The sequence below is a fragment of the Capra hircus genome, chromosome 16 (genome assembly GCF_001704415.2).
Source record: "Capra hircus breed San Clemente chromosome 16, ASM170441v1, whole genome shotgun sequence".
NCBI classification, from domain to species: Eukaryota; Metazoa; Chordata; class Mammalia; order Artiodactyla; family Bovidae; genus Capra; species Capra hircus.
The window spans coordinates 5,903,243-5,923,510 of record NC_030823.1 but is presented as its reverse complement, the minus strand read 5'-3'; the positions used below and the strand labels follow the sequence as shown (position 1 = coordinate 5,923,510).

The window sequence follows — 20,268 nt, the reverse complement described above, 5'->3', positions numbered from 1 at the left end:
GTCCTCAGGATGAGGCATGTAGGCCACAGGAGCAGATAACAGATTTATGGAGAGGAACAGAGGGAAGGCAGATGGCCTGGAAAGGTCTGGTTTGAGTATGGGCAGGTAGAGATGGTAAATGAGTGAGTGGCAAGGTTACCTTTGTTGTGATTTTCAGGGACTCCTTGTTTTTTACCTGTTTGAACAAGAAAGAAAAAAAATGGGGTGGGGACCCAAAATGACCATTCAGAGATCAGATATCCAATTTGCCGGTCCTGTTCAGAGCCTAAAAGGGTGACAGCAAAGGATCTGAGTTGCAGCGAAGGGGATGTAAAGGAAGCTCACACCTCTGTTTATCCCCATTTTTATTAGAGGCTCTCACAAATCCCTGGGGTATGGACCAGGCCACTCATGGAGGGGAGTGCACACTCCCTCCTGAGCTGCTTTCTCCTGGAGCACAGTTGCTGTTGGGAGGTGCTTCTGGCTTGAGTCAAACCACTTGGAGAAATGGGGTGGGGCTTAGGGAGTGAGAGGTCTGAACTGTTTCTGCCTGGTGGCAAAGGCCACACAAGGTGCCTCCGTGTTCACTCACCAGCACCAGGCAAGCCTCCTCCTTACTCACTCTGAAGGCAGCTGCAGAAACAGGCTGGTTCCTAACTGAATGAGCTTTGTTGCCTTTTCATTAACTGTCCTTCCCTAACAGCCCAAGATGCACCTCCAGCCCAATGGTACAAATCCTCTCCTCCAAGAGAAGGAATGCTTAGGGAAAGGTGCACATTTGGTTTGTTATCTTTCTGCCTTCTGTTTTTCCTTCTTTCAGGAACAGTTCAGTTCAGTTCAGTCGCTCAGTCATATCCAACTCTTTGCAACCCCATGAACCGCAGCACACCAGACCTTCCCGTCCATCACCAACTCCTGGAGTCCAGCTTAACCCATGTCCATTGAGTCGGTGATGCCACCCAACCATCTCATCCTCTGTCATCCCCTTCTCCTCCCACCCTCAATCTTTCCCAGCATCAGGGTCCTTTCCAATGAGTCAGCTCTTCGCATGAGGTGGCCAAAGTATTGGAGTTTCAGCTTCAACATCAGTCCTTCCAATGAACACCCAGGACTGATCTCTTTTAGGATGGACTGGTTGGATCTCCAATGGACTCTCAAGAGTCTTCTCCAACACCACAGTTCAAAAGCATCAATTCTTCGGCGCTCAGCTTTCTTTATAGTCCAACTCTCACATCCATACACGACCAGTGGAAAAAATATAGCCTTGACTAGACGGACCTTTGTTGGCAAAGTGATGTCTCTGCTTTTGAATATGTGGTCTAGGTTGGTCATAGCTTTCCTTCCAAGGAGTAAGCATCTTTTAATTTCATGGCTGCAATCACCATCTGCAGTGATTTTGGAGCCCAGAAAACTAAAGTCAGCCATTATTTCCACTGTTTCCCCATCTATTTGCCATGAAGTGCTGGGACCAGATGCCATGATCTTCGTTTTCTGAGTGTTGAGCTTTAAGCCAACTTTTAACTCTCCTCTTTCTTTCACTTTCATCAAGAGGCCCTTTAGTTCTTCTTCACTTTCTGCCATAAGGGTGATGTCATCTGCATATCTGAGGTTACTAATATTTCTCCTGGCAATCTTGATTCCAGCTTGTGCTTCTTCCAGCCCAGCGTTTCACATGATGTACTCTGCATATAAGTTAAATAAGAAGGGTGACAATACACAGCCTTGACGTACTCCTTTTCCTATTTGGAACCAGTCTGTTGTTCCATGTCCAGTTCTAACTGTTGCTTCCTGACCTGCATATAGGTTTCTCAAGAGGCAGGTCATGTGGTCTAGTATTCCCATCTCTTTCAGAATTTTCCACAGTTTATTGTGATCCACACAATCAAAGACTTTGGCATAATCAATAAAGCAGAAATAGATGTTTTTCTGGAATTCTCTTACTTTTGTGATGATCCAGCAGATGCTGGCAATTTGATTTCTGGTTCCTCTACCTTTTCTAAAACCAGCTTGAACATCTGGAAGTTCACGGTTCACTTATTGCTGAAGCCTGGCTTGGGGAATTTTGAGCATTACTTTACTAGCATGTGAGATGAGTGCAATTGTGCAATAGTTTGAGCATTCTTTGGCATTGCCTTTCTTTGGGACTGGAATGAAAACTGACCTTTTCCAGTCCTTTGACCACTGCTGAGTTTTCCAAATTTGCTGGCATATTGAGTGCAGCACTTTCACAGCATCATCTTTTAGGATCTGAAAGAGCTCAACTGGAATTCTATCACCTCCACTAGCTTTGTTCGTAGTGATGCTTCCTAAGGCCCACTTCGCATCCCAGGATGTCTGGCTCTAGGTGAGTGATTACACCATCATGATTATCTGGGTCGCGAAGATCTTGTTTGTATACTTCTGTGTATTCTTGCCACCTCTTCTTAATATCTTCTGCTTCTGTTAGGTCCATACCATTTCTGTCCTTTATTGAGCCCATCTTTGCATGAAATGTTCCCTTGGTATCTCTGATTTTCTTGAAGAGATCTCTAGTCTTTCCCATTCTATTGTTTTCCTCTATTTCTTTGCATTGATTGCTGAAGAAGGCTTTCTTATCTCTCCTTGCTATTCTTTGGAACTCTGCATTCAGATGCTTTTATCTTTCCTTTTCTCCTTTGCTTTCCACTTCTCTTTTGTTCTCGCTTTCAGGAACAAATGAATGGCAAAGACAGGGCTAACTTTGAGGCAGACATTCCCTCTCTGTTCCCACCCTTCTGGCTGTATCTCTCTTCATGCTTACAGTTTTAGCAGGAAACCAGTTTCTTCTCCTGGATAGTTTTCCCTTAGCCTTGATGGTTCGTATAACCCCCCGTGTCTGAGGATGAAAGTGGCGAGGGTTGGAGCCAGAGCACACCGCCAGCCCGTTTGCACAGGCCTTCCACCTCATTCTCTTACAGTCCACCAGTAAACGCAGGAACCAGTGCAACCTGACCGCAGAGCAGAGCCGGATCTGGTTTTCATTAGGGCACCGTGGGCAGTCAGGGATGAAACCGTCAGCTGAAGAAGGGGTTTGGAGATCTGTCCTCGTCATCCTGCAGAGTCTGCCAACCAGGTGTTCCACTGCAGACCCGCTCCCTCTCCTAGTCTGTCCATGGGGATGGGAGGGGTGAGGCTCTTCTGAAAGCCCCTTACCTTTCTTCTTCTCTTCCTCTTCCCCCTCACTGGCTCCCAAGAGGGTAAAAATTATTCCAGTCTGAGAGTTGATACCCACAGCAGTCACTACCATTCGTCCAGAACCTTCCATTACATGGGTCCCTATATGAGAAAGAAGATGGGAGAAGAGTGTTTCCTTTTTTTTATTTAAATACCTGGCCATCCTTTGGTGTGAACACAAACTTGGAAGAGAGCAATCCCTCTACCTTTCCCTCCTATGCATGGCGTTATACGTGGCAGATAGTAGGCAAAGATCAAGAGCAAGCAACCTGGGGGGAAGGAGAACAATGTGTGTAACGGCTTTGGGGTAAGGCTCCTTTCCCACCACCCACTCCAGCCAGCAGAGCCCTTCAAAGGCTCCTGTAGCATCTGCTCTATGAACAACCTCTGTTAGCTTGCTCAATATCCTTGTATTCAACCCACTGACACGCTACAGCCCCCGCTGAGCCTTGGGGCAGGAGTCAGGGCACGATCGGAAGACGGCAAGGTCTGGACCGGTCTCTGTGGCTCTGTCTGTGGGGAGGGGGCTGGGGGCTGGTGTCGTCAGGGCCTCACCGGAGAGCAGCACGGGGTCCCTCTCCAAGGACTTCTTGACATGGTCCGATTCCCCCGTCAGAGAGCTCTCGTCAATCTTGAGGTCATTGCCCTGGATCAGGATCCCGTCTGCAGGCAGCAGGTCACCTAGCACACGGCAGTGAAGGGGCCACAGGGAGAGGGCAGGTGAGGACCGTCTGGCCTCATCTCAGGGCTGCTCCCGGGCCTCCATCTGTAGGCAACAGCCCAGGAGAGCCTGGAGAACCTCTGAAAGACAGCTTCAGATCTGACAACCTGTGATAAAATTCTGCTCTGGGTATTATAAATTCAAATGGTTACTGATCCCCAAACACCTTCCCATGGCCTGAATATTACCTGCTTGTAGTCTAAGACACACAGGGTACAGTCTGACATCTTTGGCAGTGTCAATTACTGCTTGCTTTGAATTTTTTTTCCATAACCTCCTTAAACTCTAACCTAGAAGCTAACACAATTTGGGGTCTTACCTTTTTGGGTCCTCAGCAATCCCCAGCCCCCTTATGCCAAAGGACCTAGCCCTCTGATAGGGAGGGTGGCACAGGTGTAAGAAACAGAGCTAAAAGAGAAAAGAACCACAGAGCTCTCACCGTATTTGATTTGGGCAATGTCACCCACCACAATCTCAGCCACAGGGAGCTGAATGATGTGCCCATTCCGGATAACGGAGAACTTCTGCTCCTTCTCGATGCGGTTCTGCAGCCCCCGGAATTGCTTCTCCTTGCTCCAGTCATTGAAGGCAGTCACGAGCACGACGATGATCACCGAGAATAAGATGGCTGCGCCCTCAATCCAGCCAGCTTCCTCCTCCCCTTCGTCGTCTGGGCTACTGACGGCTAGACCACACTCTAGCCCAGGGAAAGGAGAGAAAGGGTCACCGAGGGGCCTTTGCTGACTTTAAAAATGGGGGTTGTGCTCCCGTAACTCCCCAGAAAAGAAAGCCAGGGGAAGAGAAGAACAGAAAGCTCGGGTAAAACAGCTATCCTGAGGACAGCGGAGGACGGCAGGATTGGGCATCATCTCGTCACCAATATAACTACTTACGTTTACCCAAAAAAGGCATATGACTAAACAGCATGGAACATGTCAATGAAAACTACAGGCAAGACACATATAGAGGCCTTACGACCCCCAGCACGGCAGCTCCCACTGCTATTTCCCGTGACGCCCAGCGTGGGGGATGGGGGAATTTTGGGGTGCATGGCCTTGTTGGTTTAGTGAGGGCAGAGGATTCATAACATTCTGAATAAGGATTTACTGGAAAAGGCGGGGAAGACCCTGGAATTAGGGTGCGTTGGAAGAATAGTTTACTAGTTATTTTTCAGTTTCCTTTGGAGAACCCACTCAGATAACGGGGTGGGGGTCGGGCACACACACAACACTTAAGCTATTGGGTTGGTGCAAAAGCAATTGCAGCTTTTGCATTGTTGAAATTTGCCATTTGCTACTGGAATACGTCCTTAATAAACGTGGTTATAAAATTATACATCATTTTAACGTGCATTTCTTGCTTTATGTTTTTTGGTTTTTTTTGCTAAAGACCTTTCTTGCTGTTTATTTTTATACTAAGACTCTGGGAATGATGTTAGACAAGAAGGAAATGCGAGTGATTTTATTTGAGTTCAAAATGGGTCGTGAAGCAGTGGAGATGACTTGCAGCATCAGTAATATCTGGTACAGGAACTGCTAATGACCGTGCAGGGCAGTGGTGGTTCAACAGGGAAATGAGAGCCTTGAGGACGAGGAATAAGTGTAGCGGCCGGCCACCGGAAGCTGACAACGACCAACTGAGAGCCATTACTGAAGCCGATCCTCTTACACCTAAACAAGAAGTTGCTGAAGAACTTCCGTTGACCATTCTATGGTCGTTTGGCACGTGAAGCAAATTGGAAAGGTGAAAAAGCTCGGTAAGTTGGAGCCTCGTGAGCTGACTGAAAGTCAAAAAAATCGTCATTCTGAAGTGTCATCTTCTCTCATTCTACAAAGCAGCAATGAACCATTTCTCGATTGGATTGCGATGTGCGGCAAAAAGCAGATTTTACACGACAACTGGCAATGACCAGCTCAGTTAATGGACTGAGAAGAAGTTCCAAAGCACTTTCCAAAGTCAAACTTGCATCCAAAAAAAGGTCCTGGTCACTGTCTGGTGGTCTGCTGCCGGCCTGATCCACTGAACTTTTCTGAATCCCAGAGAAACCATTACATCTGAGAAGTATGCTCAGCAAATCAACGCGATGCACCAGAACTCCTACGCCTGCAGCTGGTCAACAGAAAGGGCCCAATTCTTCTCCATAGCAATACCCGACGGCAGGCCACACAATCAACACTTCAAAAGCTGAACGAATTGGGCCACAGAGTTTTGCCTCATCCACCATATTCACCTGTTCAAAGCTCAGTCGCGTCTGACTCTTAGTGACCCCAAGGACTGTAGCCTGCCAGGCTCTTCTGTCCATGGATTCTCCAGGTAAGAATACTGGAGCGGGTTGCCATTTCCTTCTCCAGGGCATCTTCCTGACCCAGGGATTGAACCCCAGTCTCCTGCATTGCAGGAAGACTCTTAACCATCTGAGCCATTAGGGAAGGCCATATTCACCTGACCTCTCATCAACTGACTTTTTCAAGCATCTCGACAACATTTTGCAGGGAAAATGCTTCCACAACCTTAAGGATGCAGAAAAATGCTTTCCAAGAGTTTGTCGGATCCTGAAACACGGATTTTTACACTACAGGAATAAACGTTTCTCATTGGCAAAAATGTGTTCATTGTAATGGTTCCTATTAAAACTAGTTATGTTTTAAAATTCATGGTCTGAAACTGCAATTATATTTGCACCAACCTAATAAAATGTGTCAACAAATACTACGTGCTTTTCAGTGACAGTGGAAAGAACCCAGAAGAGAGTCACGCTTGTCTGTTCAAGGTACTCACGTTCATTTTCTCCCCCCGGGGGGCGGTAAAAGGACAGGACCAGGGAGATGATGGCTGCGATCTCCAGGATGATGAGCGTGACGTCCTGAAGGGCTTCCCACACTAACTCCAAGAAGGTCTTGGGCTTTTTGGGGGGAATCAAGTTCTGTCCAAACACTTGTTTACGTTTCTCCAGATCTGCAGGGTTCCCAGATAGGCCTGAAAAACAGACAGGAGTGGAGTGAGTGAGCAAGAAAAAAGTGGAAGAGCTGAATGACAGAGGAGGGCAGTTAAAAGAGCCCTTTAAAGAGGATCCCTTGCTTCCCAATCTGCCCAAATATGAGATCCAATTAGGGTGACCAACCAGCCTCATTTTCCCCAGACTCAGCAGGTGTGAAATGGGGGCAAACCAAGACAAGCTGGTCACAGGGGCCATTCACTCCTCTTGGTCTCCAGGGTAAGCTAACCCAGACCTACAACTTCATCTCTTCCTCACTGAGTTTGCACCAGGCTTCACCTCTAAGAGTACCTTAAAATGTTTCCTGAGACACAGAATTTTCCTCTTATATTAACATGTAAATGCTGTCCATGATTTAAAAGCAGAGGTGCTTCTACCTACTGGCTCACACAAAAAAGCCATAAAGAATAAGCTATTTGCTCAAGGTCATGCTAGGAGGCTAGGAGACAGAGCCCAACCAATTGCCCTGATTCCAAGTTCCAGAGGTTTCAGGACATCAACAGGATACAGGCTTCATGAGACTCCAGCTTCGGGCATCCCCTGTAGGCACACAGAGCCATCCCATTCCGCCATACACAGAGGTGCACACACACACCCCCATCTTTAGGAGCTACTACTGTTCTGCCGGGACCTACGCACTTGGAGATGTTCTAAGTGCTACGAGTACTGCTTAGACGAAGCGCTAGCAGAAGCACTGTCGTTCGGAGTGGACAGAGAGAGCGGTGGAGTCAGACCGTGGGCATCGGCGCGCCCTCCACGAACACGTGTGCTTACACACCTGTGTGAGTGTGCACACAGAGTCCAGCCACGTCCCCAGAGGGAATAAGAGGCAGAATCATTCCCAGAGTCCTAGGCTCTTCTCAGGGGCCCAAGAGGGGTCACACTTTAAGGAAAGAGGAGAACGCATACAATTTAAATTAACGCCAGGGGGCATTTATCAAGTTGCTTATGCAACTTGATTAGCGAATAGCCTCGGTTTGGCACTGGTTCGTTGGCTGAACTGCTTGATGGGTTCCCCACAGGCAGGGTGAGGCAACCTTTGTTTTGAAAAAAGATCAGCAGTGAGGAGGGTTAGAATCAGAGGATGGAAACACTTAACACAGCTTTACCCAGAGGCACAGGACGAGGAGATGCCTAGAAGCTGCAAGGCAAGGACGGGCTACTGATGCCGAGGACCTCACACCTCTTCACACTGAAGGGCTGGTCCGCTGGAGGGGAGGGGGACACAGCGGCCGGCAGACTTCTATCTCCACTGAATACGACCCAAGGGCCTGACTTTAAACGGCAAAGAAAGAGAGGTGGGTTAGAACAAAGGAAGACATTCGGACAGGGATTTTGAAAATGGGAAAATCTGTACCCAAGGGAGTACTGTTTGCAGGGTCCATTCCTCCACCCTAGAGACAAAAACCATCAGGAGAGGTATCGAGATCTACCTGGGCACCCTGCCTGGAGGTAAAGCAGGGGTGTGAACACGATCGCGGAGTGGGGACTGGAGACCGCTTCCTCCCACCTGCTAGCGCTCAGCAGAGAGAAGCAGGAAGCTGGTTCAGGAAGTGGCTCCTGATGCTCTTATCCAGGGCCTCCTGCCTCCTTGGGGCCAAGAGCGAGAGCTGAGAGGCACAGCAGAGCTCTGCAGGGGAACGGGTGGGCGGCGGGGTTGGCCGAAGCACTAGAAGCAACACGGGCTGCTTGCCAGAGGCTCCCTGCCCCCACCACTCTGAGTGGTTGGTTCTCAGCAGGCAAGAAACGCCAGAGCCTGGGAAAGGAGTGTCCCTGGGCAGGGCATCTTGATCCCCAGGCGGGCAGAGGCAGAGTTGCTAGGGAACAGGGCTGTGCGGGGTGTTTCTCCCAGGGACCTGAGATAACACACGTGTGCCAACTTGGAACTGCTGGACGGCTAGGCCTGCCCTTGAGAAACAGGAGTTCTGATAGCTTGTTAATCTAGCTGCGATGTTTCTTAAGAAAACAGGATTTATGACGTAAAGGGAGGAGATGCTATTCCCTCCATAAGAAGGGTGAGCAGGCGACTATGAGGGCAAATCAACACATCAGATATAGAAGGTTATCACATGCCAACAGTTCAACGGAGGCCAAAAGGCTAAAAGACTCAACACCAGTCTAGCTAGAAGGGCTTCCCTGGTGGCTCAGATGCTAAAGAATCTGTCCGCAATGCAGGAGACCTGGGTTCGATCCCTGGGTTGGGAAGATCCCCTGGAGAAGAGAATGGCAACCCACTCCAGTATTCTTGGCTGGAGAATCCCATGGACAGCGGAGCCTTGTGGGCTACAGTCCATGGGGTCGCAAAGAGCTGGACACGACTGAGGGACTAACACTTTCACTTCCACCAAGGTAACCCTGTCCGACTCTGTTCTCATATTAATGCCTCGCAATCATCCTTGACTCCTCTCTCTCTTATCTACAATACCCATTTAGTCAGAAAATTCATCATCTCTACCTTCAAAATATATCCAGGTCGCCCTCACTTCTCATCTCCCACTGCTCGCGTGCTGCTTTAAGCCCTGGCCGTCTCTCAGCTGGACATGGCGACCGTCCCACAGGCCTGCTGCTTCCAGCCTTAGCTTTCTGCCCTCGGTCTCTTCTTGGTCCAGAGTGTCTCTTCCAACCCCCCATGGCACTCATCTGCCCTTTTACGTAGGCCCCCTTCGTGAGCACCCAGTTCCCCACCTGTGGAGTGCTACCATTTCCGCCTTGTTCACCGAGATCCCGCCAAGCTAGCCTTCCTGCGATTCTCTGTGTGCACCAGACACGTTTCCATTGCAGGGTCCCTACACGTGCTGTTTTCTTTCTCAGATTTCCCTTCCCTAGTTAGGGCTTGTCCTTTCACTTCCTTCAGGTCTTTGGACAAAGGCCCTAACCCTGACCAACGTATTTCACGTGGAGTCTCTGTCCCAGCACATGGGATCCCCTTGGCCTGCTCAGCTGTTTCCCTCCTCAGGTCTTCTCCTGGAACAGGTTATTTGATACATTTGTTCCACATTTGTTTATCTCCCTCTACAAGGCCAGGGTTTCTGTCTTTGTTCCTTAGGTCTAAAGCCGTGCCTGACGTGTACACAAATTCGTTGAATGAACTGCATGAGTAATAGGTATTACTGTGAACATTTAAGTGATGGCAGTTGTGCCAGGCACATGTGTGTCTTCTCACCGAAGCCGCAAGGCCCTGTGCGGCAGCGGCTATTAACCCCGTGTCACATACGAGCAAACTGAGGCCTAGACAGGTTTGGTACCTACTCAAGTAAGTATGTGGCAGTCTGTAGCTGCTCCACAAGCAGCAGCTGGATTCCAGCTCACACACAGAGGGGCTGGGGCATGGAGGCAGCTGTGCTCAGCTGAGGCTCATTTTGCTGTGACTAACCTTTCCTACTCGGCCTAGGACTTTCCAGATTTCATCACTGAAGCGCCCGTCTCCTGGGACAAGCCCTCAGCTCCAGGCAAACAGGAATGGTGGGTCAGCCTTCTTCAGTTACCTCAGGGCGGGCCCTCTCGCCGCTTTTCTCTGCACCTCTAGACAAATCAGCCTCGTTCCTACTCTTTATTTACAATTGACGTCAATTAGTCCTGTCTGTTTCCTGTCCTCAGGGATGGTGACACCAGGTCTGTCAGAGTCCAACCTATGAATTTTATATTCAATAAAAGTTTCATTATTGGCCTTATTTTGGACCCAAGCAAACAAAACAAGACACATTATGGAAAACAAAAGAGGTCAGGCCTTGCTCTTACCTAGATGCTCTCGAAGTCACACATTTACTCCCTCTTTCCATTTTCTCTCACCTCTCTGCTCCACCTTAAGTCACCCTCAGCTCTTAAAAGTCCCCCTAAGAAATCAAATGGCCCCAGGATCCTCTGGCAGGGACGGGCAGTGTGGGGCTGCTAGGGGGTGGCCTTGGGAATCCTCTCTGAGAGGCAGCATCACACAGGAGAGCCAGGTGGGACTGGGAGCTCCGCCAAACCCCAAGGTGGGCCTTTCCATTCCAATTATTCCAGCCCCAGAGAGGCTCTCAGGCCTTGATCTCAGCAGCTGTGATTTCACATAAATTCTTGCCCAGGCCAGAAGGGGGTTTTACTCCCTCATCTTCACAGCTGCTTCTCAAGTACACTGCTTCCCAAAGTGGGGAAGGAGGATTTGGCAGCAAGAGAATGCGGGAAACTGGAAAGGGGTTTCCCCTAGAAATACATCAAGAAAATGAGCAGAAACTGTGTCTGACAAAAAGTCTCACCCAAACCAGGAGTACCTCTGGTCCTCAGCCAGATTTAGCACATGAGCTGGGAAAGGGGACAAGAATGTCGGCCTGGGAAGTCACTGCCCGCACCCCAGGCTGGGGACTCACACGGCCCCTGCCTGGCTGGAGGAGACAGAATGGGCAGCGGTGGAAAATCTGTGTCTGCTCTGAGCCGTGCGGGCCGCGGCTTGGGAGGAGGAGCGGCAGCCCAGCCTCTCGTGGCCTGGCTCCAGCGGGAAGGAGGGAAGGGCCGGGCCTGGCTTCCCCACGGAGGCCGAGGACTGTCGGCAGAGGCACCTCTTATCAGAGCCGGCGCAGAGAGGGTGCGGCCAGGTCCCACATCAGGAGGGACTTCCCAGCTGTGTGGGCGATGACACCTTGCCCAGGGGAGAGCAGAATCTTCTGCTGCACAGACAGTACCAGGGAGAGGTTTCTCTGGGTTGCTTAGAAGCCAATCCTATTTGGTTCATGAGAACAGACATCAGAATATCTTTCAAGTCCTACCTTAAAACCCTGGATTAGGGGGTAAAAGAGAAGTGAAAGTGTTGGTCACCCAGTCGTGTTTGACTCTTTGTGACCCCATGGACTGTAGCCCATCAGGCTCCTCTGTCCATGGGATTCTCCAGGCAAGAACACTGGCGTGGGTCGCCATGCCCTCCTCCAGGGGATCTTCCCGACCCAGGGACTGAACCCGGGTCTCCTCCATGGCAGGCAGATGCTTTACTGTCTGAGCCCCAAGGGAAACCAAGAGGGAAGAGCAGCTGAAAGTCAACACGAGGACTGAAAGGCTTCAGCCAGCTCCTGTGCTAAGCCGCTGCCACTGCTCTCAGGGGTCAGAGCACTTCCTGCTTCTGCATCTCCCACTCTCACACCTGCAGCTTGGAGACCCGCTCTGTGCCTGTGGCCTTCCTGCCCCTAGAGGGAAGGCAGCTCCCCTAAAGTCACAGCAAGAGGTGACGGATTGAGAAGAGGATGGCCCTTTCCTCACTCTCGATCCCAAAGCCTGCCCTTGGTGGACAGCTTTGTCCGGGGGTGTGTCTTTCTGTCTGGTCCTCCGCTGTGCACCTTTTGTGAACTCTCTGACTCTGGTACAGAGAAGAGAGCTGCCCAGAGTGCTCTCCTTACCCTCTGCTCGGTTGCGCTCTCCTGGGCTGTGTGTTCATCCACCCCTCTGGTATCACACCCCCAGTGCTCACACCTTGGAGCTAAATAAAAAGAGTGAAAGCCCCACTTCCAAGGGCAGACGCAGCATCTGCCTTGGCTGAAGAAGGAATGCCATCTTTTTTCCCACCCCCAGCTGACATTCAGAGCAAGGCAACCGCAAGATTGAAAGCAAAACAAAACTTGCAAGAGACTCTGCTGAGCTGCCAAACGAATGGAGCACCAAAGGTCCTAGGCCTGGTGGAAGGGGAGAAGCAGGGAGGGGTCTCGGGTTCAGAAGACGCAGCGACTCTCCCTGCCTCCAGGATTCCCTATCCCCTGCTTGGCAGCATTATGCCAGCTAAGCCAGAATCCCCGCCTCAGGCAAGGAGGAGCTGGCTAGGAAAGAATTCGGAGAGCCTGGAGTTGGCCTGGGAAAGCGCAGGCCTGCAGCTGCCATGCACCCTTGGCCTAATTCGGCCCTAGGCGCATAACTCAAAGCGGACAAGGAACTCCCAGGAGCAACATGGAATCCCCTGCAGGGTGGGCGGGGCTCAGCAAGGGCGCTCTTTCTCTCCTGTCTTTCTCAACCACCTACCATCCCGCTGTTGGTGCTGCTTCCTACAGGTTTTGTGAAAACCCCCACCCCTCTACCACGTACTAAGTATTTCTTTCTTGAAGCTCCTGGACTTGCCTCGGCTATCCTCATAGCAGTGTAGCTGCTCTCGGGCTGTTTGAGCTGGTTTGCTCCCTTCTCCTCCCTCAAAGATAATGAGGTGGAGGAAACTGGAGCCTATTATACAGAGTGAAGTAAGCCAGAAAGAAAAACACCAGTACAGTATACTAACGACATATATATGGAATTTAGAAAGATGGTAACGATAACCCTGTAATGTGAGACAAGCAAAAGAGACACAGATGTATAGAACAGTCTTTTGGACTCTGTGGAGAGGGAGAGGATGGGATGATTTGGGAGAACGGCATTGAAACATGTATAACATCACATATGAAACGAATCACCAGTCCAGGTTTGATGCATGATACTGGATGCTTGGGGCTGGTGCACTGGGATGACCCACAGGGATGGTACGGGGAGGGAAGGTAGGGAGGGGGCGTTCAGGATGGGGCAACACGTGTACACCTGTGGTGGATTCATGTTGATGTATGGCAAAACCAATACAATATTATAAAGTAATTAACCTCCAATTCAAAATAAAGGAAAAAAAAAGAAAAAAAAGTGAGTCTTCTGCTATGAGTCTCTCTCATACCTTAAACTTAATATATCCACCCAAAGTGTGATGGGCAGAGAGGACCACAGACTGTTCATCTTGGCAGGCATGCCCATGTGACTGGTTTTTCAGGGTAATTTACTTGACATCTTCAAGGTGATGGCTACGGGGCAGAGGGCATAAGGAGAGAGGCAGCTTAGCCGTGCTTCTAAGCTGAGCTGGATGGACTCCTAAAAGCGGACTGCTCATGAGTCTGAGCAAGCTCTGGGAGCTGGTGATGGACAGGGAGGCCTGGTGGGCTGCAATCCATGGGGTTGCAAAGAGTCAGACACGACTGAGCAACTGAACTGAACTAACTGAAAAGCGGATTTTCTGAGCAGACTAATTTCTCTACTGAAAAGCGAGGACTAATTTTCTATAACAGACTAATAAACAGACTAGTGATAGGGAGGAAAATCTCAGAGAAGCCAGTTACCCATCTTCCTCTCACATCCATTCTATCCCATCTCCACTTGCCAATTTCTTTATACACCCCCTGGCAACATTAACATTCTCCGAGGCAGTGGTCTCTAAACAGGAGGCATGCGTTCATCTGTTGCAGCGTGGGAAAGGTACTAGAACTTTTTGGATTACTTCATCCATTGCTATTTCTTGCAGAGTCTACTATGTAAATGATATTAGTGTTAGAAGTACTAACAGTAACACAGTAACATGTAGTTGGAACATTTACTGGGGCTACGTGTGCAATTTTCTCCCAGACTGACAATGCTACTAGAAATTTCAATCTGCCGCACTGAGGAAGAGCCCAACCCCAGCACGTCCCAGCTTTTGGAGAAACAGTTCGTGGTGGGACATACCGCTGGCCTCAAAAGGCACGGCAACAGAAGCACAGCGGAGACGCCGCTGAGCCCCGGAAGCCATAGGGAGGCAGGAGATAGTAACCCAAACCCTACAGGTAATGAACCCAAAGTCAAAATCTGGGCTGTCTCAAAGCAGTTTCTTTCCCCTTCCTGCCATTTACTCCCCAAAGAACCCCAGCTCCCCAAAACCTAGTAGCTGCTCAACAATTACGCAAGGCAGAGATGCTTGCCTCAGTATGCCAGGAACGTTTAGTAAGTGGTAGCAATTACCTCTAGAGCAGCAGCCAGGCCAGAGCTTCCCTAGACAGTCACATGACTGAGGAGTCCTATCTCCAACTCCTAAGCCCACCTGTCCTCCCCTCCAGGTCCCCATAACACCATCATAGCACGATGACACTATTGCTGAAATCGATCTTAATCTTTGTGTATTCTCTTAGTGCCTGTCAAGCCCTATGGAAGGAAGATCTGTCCCTGTTGTGTTCACCACTGTGTCCCCACTACCTGCTGGACACTATTTGTTCACTGTCATTGAAAAGAAATTAGAATCCTTGTGTCCTACGGCCAGACCTCAGCTCTGCAGAGGAGAAAAGAAACAGCAGGATGTAGAGGAAAGATGAAATAGAAATTCCCACCAACGTTCTTCTTGATCCAAATTCAATATAAATAGCCTTTAACTTTCTGAAGGAAGGCAATTATTCAATGTTTAGTCAAGGCTCCCCTTCTCTGCCCTTTCTGGTCTGGGCCCAGGTCCCCCAACCCCCCTAACTGTTGGCATAGCGCCTCCTCAGAAAACAGCATGCTTTCTCTGAAGAAGGGTAACGCAGCTGAGGACCCACGTGGAAAGGTTCTGTGGGGAAGGAGAATTCATACAACTTTCTATCTGCACCAAAGAATCTCTCATCCAGACCTTCTCTTCTTCCTGCACACCAAGGCAGACTACGGAAAAGACTTCTTTCTCTCCCTCAGTTCAGTTCAGTCGCTCAGTCATGTCCCACTCTGTGTGACCCCATGAATCGCAGCACGCCAGGCCTCCCTGTCCATCACCAACTCCCCGAGTTCACTCAGACTCATGTCCATTGAATCAGTGATGCCATCCAGCCATCTCATCCTCTGTCATCCCCTTCTCCTCCTGCCCCCAATCCCTCCCAGCAATTAGAGATCTTTTCCAATGAGTCAACTCTTGGCATGAGGTGGCCAAAGTACTGGAGTTTCAGCTTTAGCAGCATTCCTTCCAAAGATACCCAGGACCGATCTCCTTTAGAATGGACTGGCTGGATCTCCTTGCAGTCCAAGGGACTCTCAAAAGTCTTCTCCAACTCCACAGTTCAAAAGCATTCAATTCTTCAGCTCTCAGCTTTCTCAGTTCAGATTCACACAAGTTTTTCTTGCTCTTGGAAGCCAGGAGGTAGCATGGAAAATTAATCAGAAGATAAAAGGCTACCTTCCAGTGGGTATCATCTGGTTCTTTGAGGACTGGAAAAATCTGGGGGTGCAGATGGAATCGGGAAGCAAGCAGCAGTGAAAAGAGAGAGAGAAACTGGAATGAAGAAAGGAGCAAACTGAAAAGATCCCATCAGTGCAAAACGCTCAGGTTTTTGTTACTGATAAACCTCAGGCAACACAACCTCTTAGGGCTTCCCCGACGGCTTGGCAGTGAAGAATCTGCCTGCAGTGCAGCAGGTGTGTGTTTGATCCCTGAGTCGGGAAGATTATCTGGAGGAGGAAATGGCAACTCACTCCAGTATTCTTGCCTGAAAAATTCCACAGACAGAGGAGCCTGGTGCGCTACAGTTCATGGGAGTCAGACACGACTGAACACACACACACACACAATGCAACCACTTACCCAACCAACACAATCACCTCTGCCTCTCTGCTGAGCCTTGTCTGCTCACTGATGAGTGCTGTGAGGGCTGAGCACCTCCATGTCATCTCAAATGTAACCAGCTCTTAGCCACTGGGGCATCATCTCTAGTTCCAACTAGTCATTGGACTCAAGGAACACAAGCCAATATTAAATGCATATTAGTATCGGGTCACAGTTAGGCATTTTATCAGGCACCAGAATATAAAACAAACTGCAAAACTCTCTGTGCTTCTGAGATTCTCTGTGTTGCTGCTCTAGCTGAGGCAGCAGAGCATCAATGGTCTGTGAGTCAGAAAACACGAATTATTCCATCAAGTTCTACCCTGTGGTAAGACTTTAGGCAAGTCATTTAATTGTTTTGGTCTGTTGAGATCACTCAACGAGAGGGACAGAGAGAGAGAAATTAAACTATGTTAGTGTCAGAAAAGTTATAAACTGCAAGTTTCATAAGGTTCCTTAGTAGCTATAGTTTAAAACAATCTATCCTAAAGATACTATCAATCCAACAGAAAATAAAGGGGAAGGGTCATATTCTAGGAAACGATCTTCTCAATCTTACATCACTTGACTTTCCAATCAGTGGAATTCAATGAGTGGAATTCAAGCGCTGGGGAAAATCTCTTTACGTTCTTATTGTTAGCCTGCAGGGGCCTACCACAGGTGAGAAAGCTATGCTAGGCTGTCAGGCACGCTAGCGTGGTCTGCTGTGCACTGGCTGGCTTTTTCTGGCACCTGGATACTGACGCTCTTTTTCCAAACAAACCCCGCAGCATCACCTCTGTCTGGGGAGAGTCCCACGTCATAGCTCTTCTGCGGCTTCTTTTCCTACCCCTTTACTCTTCTCACACGTGAGGCACTGAGGGCTAAAAACCACTCATGGAAAAGTTGTTCCTGACAGCCTGCTTCCCAGCTCCAGGACAGCCCAACAGAAAGCTGTAATACTGAAACACATCAGGATACATGTTTGTGATCCAAGAAAGCAGAGGGTGGCAGTGGACAGCTGCGCCGGCAGCAGGGGTCCTGGCGTGGCCAGGGTCTGCAGCAGCAGAAGCACCTGACATCAGAAGGCGACTTCCAACCACAGGTCTAAATCTGGGACTGGGAAAGAATCTAAGCATTTGACATCTGATTCTGACATGAAAGAATATGTACGTTGGCCTCTGGGAATGGGAGCTCTCTGGGAACGAGAAGCAAACAGCAGCAGCTATGAGAAAGGGTTTGGAAAATTGGGAGGGAAGTCTGGACTCTGCTCTTGGAAGTTTCTCAGGTTCCAGTTTACTTGGAGTTTCACTGTGTCAGACAAGCAACTGAGCCAAGGGAAAGAACGGTACAGGAAGAGAGAAAGGAAGATCCTGCTCAAACTCTGACGAGTGTTGCTGAAGTGCTGCATCATCTCAGTGGGAACATAGGAGCAGCCACTGTGGAAGTGGCGAGATAAAGGGATCTAGCTGACAAGAAGCAGGCATTATCCAGAGCGCAGTCTTTAGAGACTGACCAGAGGGCAACGGCTGAGCCGCATGGAAGCAGCTCAGCACCGCCGCCCTAAGCAGCCGCCTCTGACATCAGTGGCGAAGGTGGAGAATGGACAGCAGCAGCAGGTAGCCTGCAGCAGCCTGACAGACAGAATAACACGCTGCACTCCATGGCTCTCATATTCTGGCAAATGTGGGCTCTGTTTTAATGTGAGACAACTAATTTATTGAATACCCATTATGAGAACAAGCATTGTACACATATTATTTAATCCTGATAACTGTATAGACTAAGTATTAATATCATTTTCAAAAAAGAAAATGATTTTTACTTACGGAGAATGAGTGAACTGCTCAATGTTATTCAGCTAGTAGATGGTAGTACTGAACTCAAAGCCTATGAGACAAGAAAGTGAACTCTAGAAGCACAGAGAACATGTAAGACACCTCTGCCTGCTGGTAAAGCAAAGAAAACACGGGCAATGTACAGATTTATCTAGATAAAAATTTCTTCCTTTTTTCTTTTAAGCATAGAGTCTGGACTCAAGTCACTAATTTATAACACTGGCTAGGGATCAAAACTTCTTAGAACTGGCAAAAATATGATGCGGCTTCCAAGAAAGGGTCAGAAATGGTACACCTCAAGAGGCTGATGGCATCTAAAGGACAAGATCTTTCCTCTATCTCAAGCTACTCAGTCAAGGCCTGCCTGACTGATAGGGCCAAGCAAGGACCCGTAACAGAGATGCTGAAACTAGGCAAAAAGGAGCAAATAAGATTTCTCTAGTACTATCTCCATTTCAACGAAATAAAATTACCATGGCTCACTGGGCAACTGGGCTGAGCCAGGTGAGCATGAAGCTGGATTTTTCATTTTCTTTAGAGAATAGATTAGGAAGAACTATACTAAAAGTGCATCAGACAGGGTTGAAAAAATCATCAATAATTTCCTGAAAGAAAACTGAGTAACCCAAAGATATGGTGGCTAAACTCTCTCCATTTTGATTCACCATCCCGTTTCTAACAGTGTACCATAGAGAAGTACTGCATTAGGTAGACAGACTCATCCGCGCTTCTTCCTATTATACCGTAAGATCAGGGTAGGGAAGAATCATATCTTCAACCTTTTGCAATCAAAGACTGATACTGAGTTAGGGACTTGATTATTTACTGATAAACACACCTCTAACATAAACATTTATAAGAGACATTCCCCCTTCTGTACAGTGATATAGAAAGAGAAGGAAAGAACGATCTTCAGAGAATTTCGCAGTCACTAAACCTCATTGGAAAGAAAGAATGTTTCTCTCCACAGCCTGACATCTTTTCCATGCTTTGGAGACTGTACTTTGCCCACCAGGCACAGATATAGCAGCAAGGTCTCCAGAAACATTCCTTCTCTAGAACAATATATCTTAACACGGGCCGCCTTCCTCCAATCCCCCACCCCTGGCGTGGCCTTTACCTTCCACAGGGTTGGTTTTCAGCCTACTGCAGAGACTCGTCACTCCTCCGTAGTGGATGTTGATCTGGTCTACTGCGTCACTTGAACGCAGCTCCATCAGCTTCCTCAGGTCCATCACTGTGCAGCCAAACTCCCCGTCACGGCTCTCAACTGTCGAGTTGGCCGGCAAGGTGTGTTCTGTTGGGTTCGTCATTTTGCCTGCTGTTACCAAGCTCCTCAACAGAGAAAATGTGAACTCTCCCTTCCACTGATTCAGAGTCTCTCGTTTCTCTTCCTCACTTCTTACTTCTTTCTTCTCTCAGAGTCCAGATGCGAGTAAGACCGACTATATCTTGTGCAGGAAGCTTCAGAGCAGCAGCCTGTGGTCCAGGTCCTTTCCTGTGTATGAAGCTTGTAAGCCTGAGGAGGAAGAGGAGGGGGAAACTGAGTGTGAGCCGGACCACGTGTTACGATGACTGGTGTCCCCAGGTGGTGATGGACCAGGGTAGGTAGGTTCCTAGTTTAGACCTTTCCCAGATGGTGGTATAAACAGGATGTGCATGTTACCACGGAGGCAACCTTAGCAACAACCAGCAACTGCAGTGGCAGAGAGGTGGCAGGAGAGGAGAACAAGCAGGGCTCCTTGGAAACCGGTGACAACTCGGTCTCTGGAATAAAGATTCAAAGGCAGATATGAAGAAACAATTAGAAGCGCATGGGGTCCAGCAACTGCAAGGACAAGAGGTACTCATCCCAGCACAAGGGTTTAGGTGACAGTTGGTATCTGAGCTGAACTGATAGCTCAGGCCTAAGCTGAGTGCACTGACTTGGGAGAGGCCCCTTCTTCCCTGGGGGCCCCCCAGCAGCCTGTAAACTCCAGTGTAGAGAAGTAACTTCAGCTACACCCCAGCCTTCACAGCTCACCTCTGCTAAACCAAGCAACACAAACCCTACAGCTTGAGAAACTTCGAAAATATATCATAAAAATAAAATTTAATAGATAAATATAATCTTTTAGAGATGGCTTTGACTTACCACAAAAGTATATTTCACCCTATTTTATATATTAGTTTAATATTAAAAAAAGAATCACTGGCCCTTTGGCTCTGACCAATCAGATAAAATATCTTT

At 48.7% G+C, this 20,268-nt stretch overlaps 1 protein-coding gene across 2 annotated transcripts in view; it reads right to left on the bottom strand.

Moving 5' to 3' along the window:
- The window catches only part of LOC102176524 (plasma membrane calcium-transporting ATPase 4), a 49,430-nt gene extending 29,876 nt beyond the window's left edge, over positions 1–19,554 (bottom strand). For both annotated transcript variants that reach the window (XM_018060141.1, XM_018060142.1), the window contains exons 1-6: positions 19,159–19,554; positions 6,671–6,868; positions 4,332–4,589; positions 3,727–3,852; positions 3,151–3,273; positions 140–175 (exon numbers count right to left, since the gene is read on the bottom strand). In XM_018060141.1, coding sequence (XP_017915630.1) covers positions 140–175; positions 3,151–3,273; positions 3,727–3,852; positions 4,332–4,589; positions 6,671–6,868; positions 19,159–19,351 — 934 coding nt within the window. In that variant the 5' untranslated portion in view covers positions 19,352–19,554. The remainder of the gene's footprint in view (positions 1–139; positions 176–3,150; positions 3,274–3,726; positions 3,853–4,331; positions 4,590–6,670; positions 6,869–19,158) is intronic.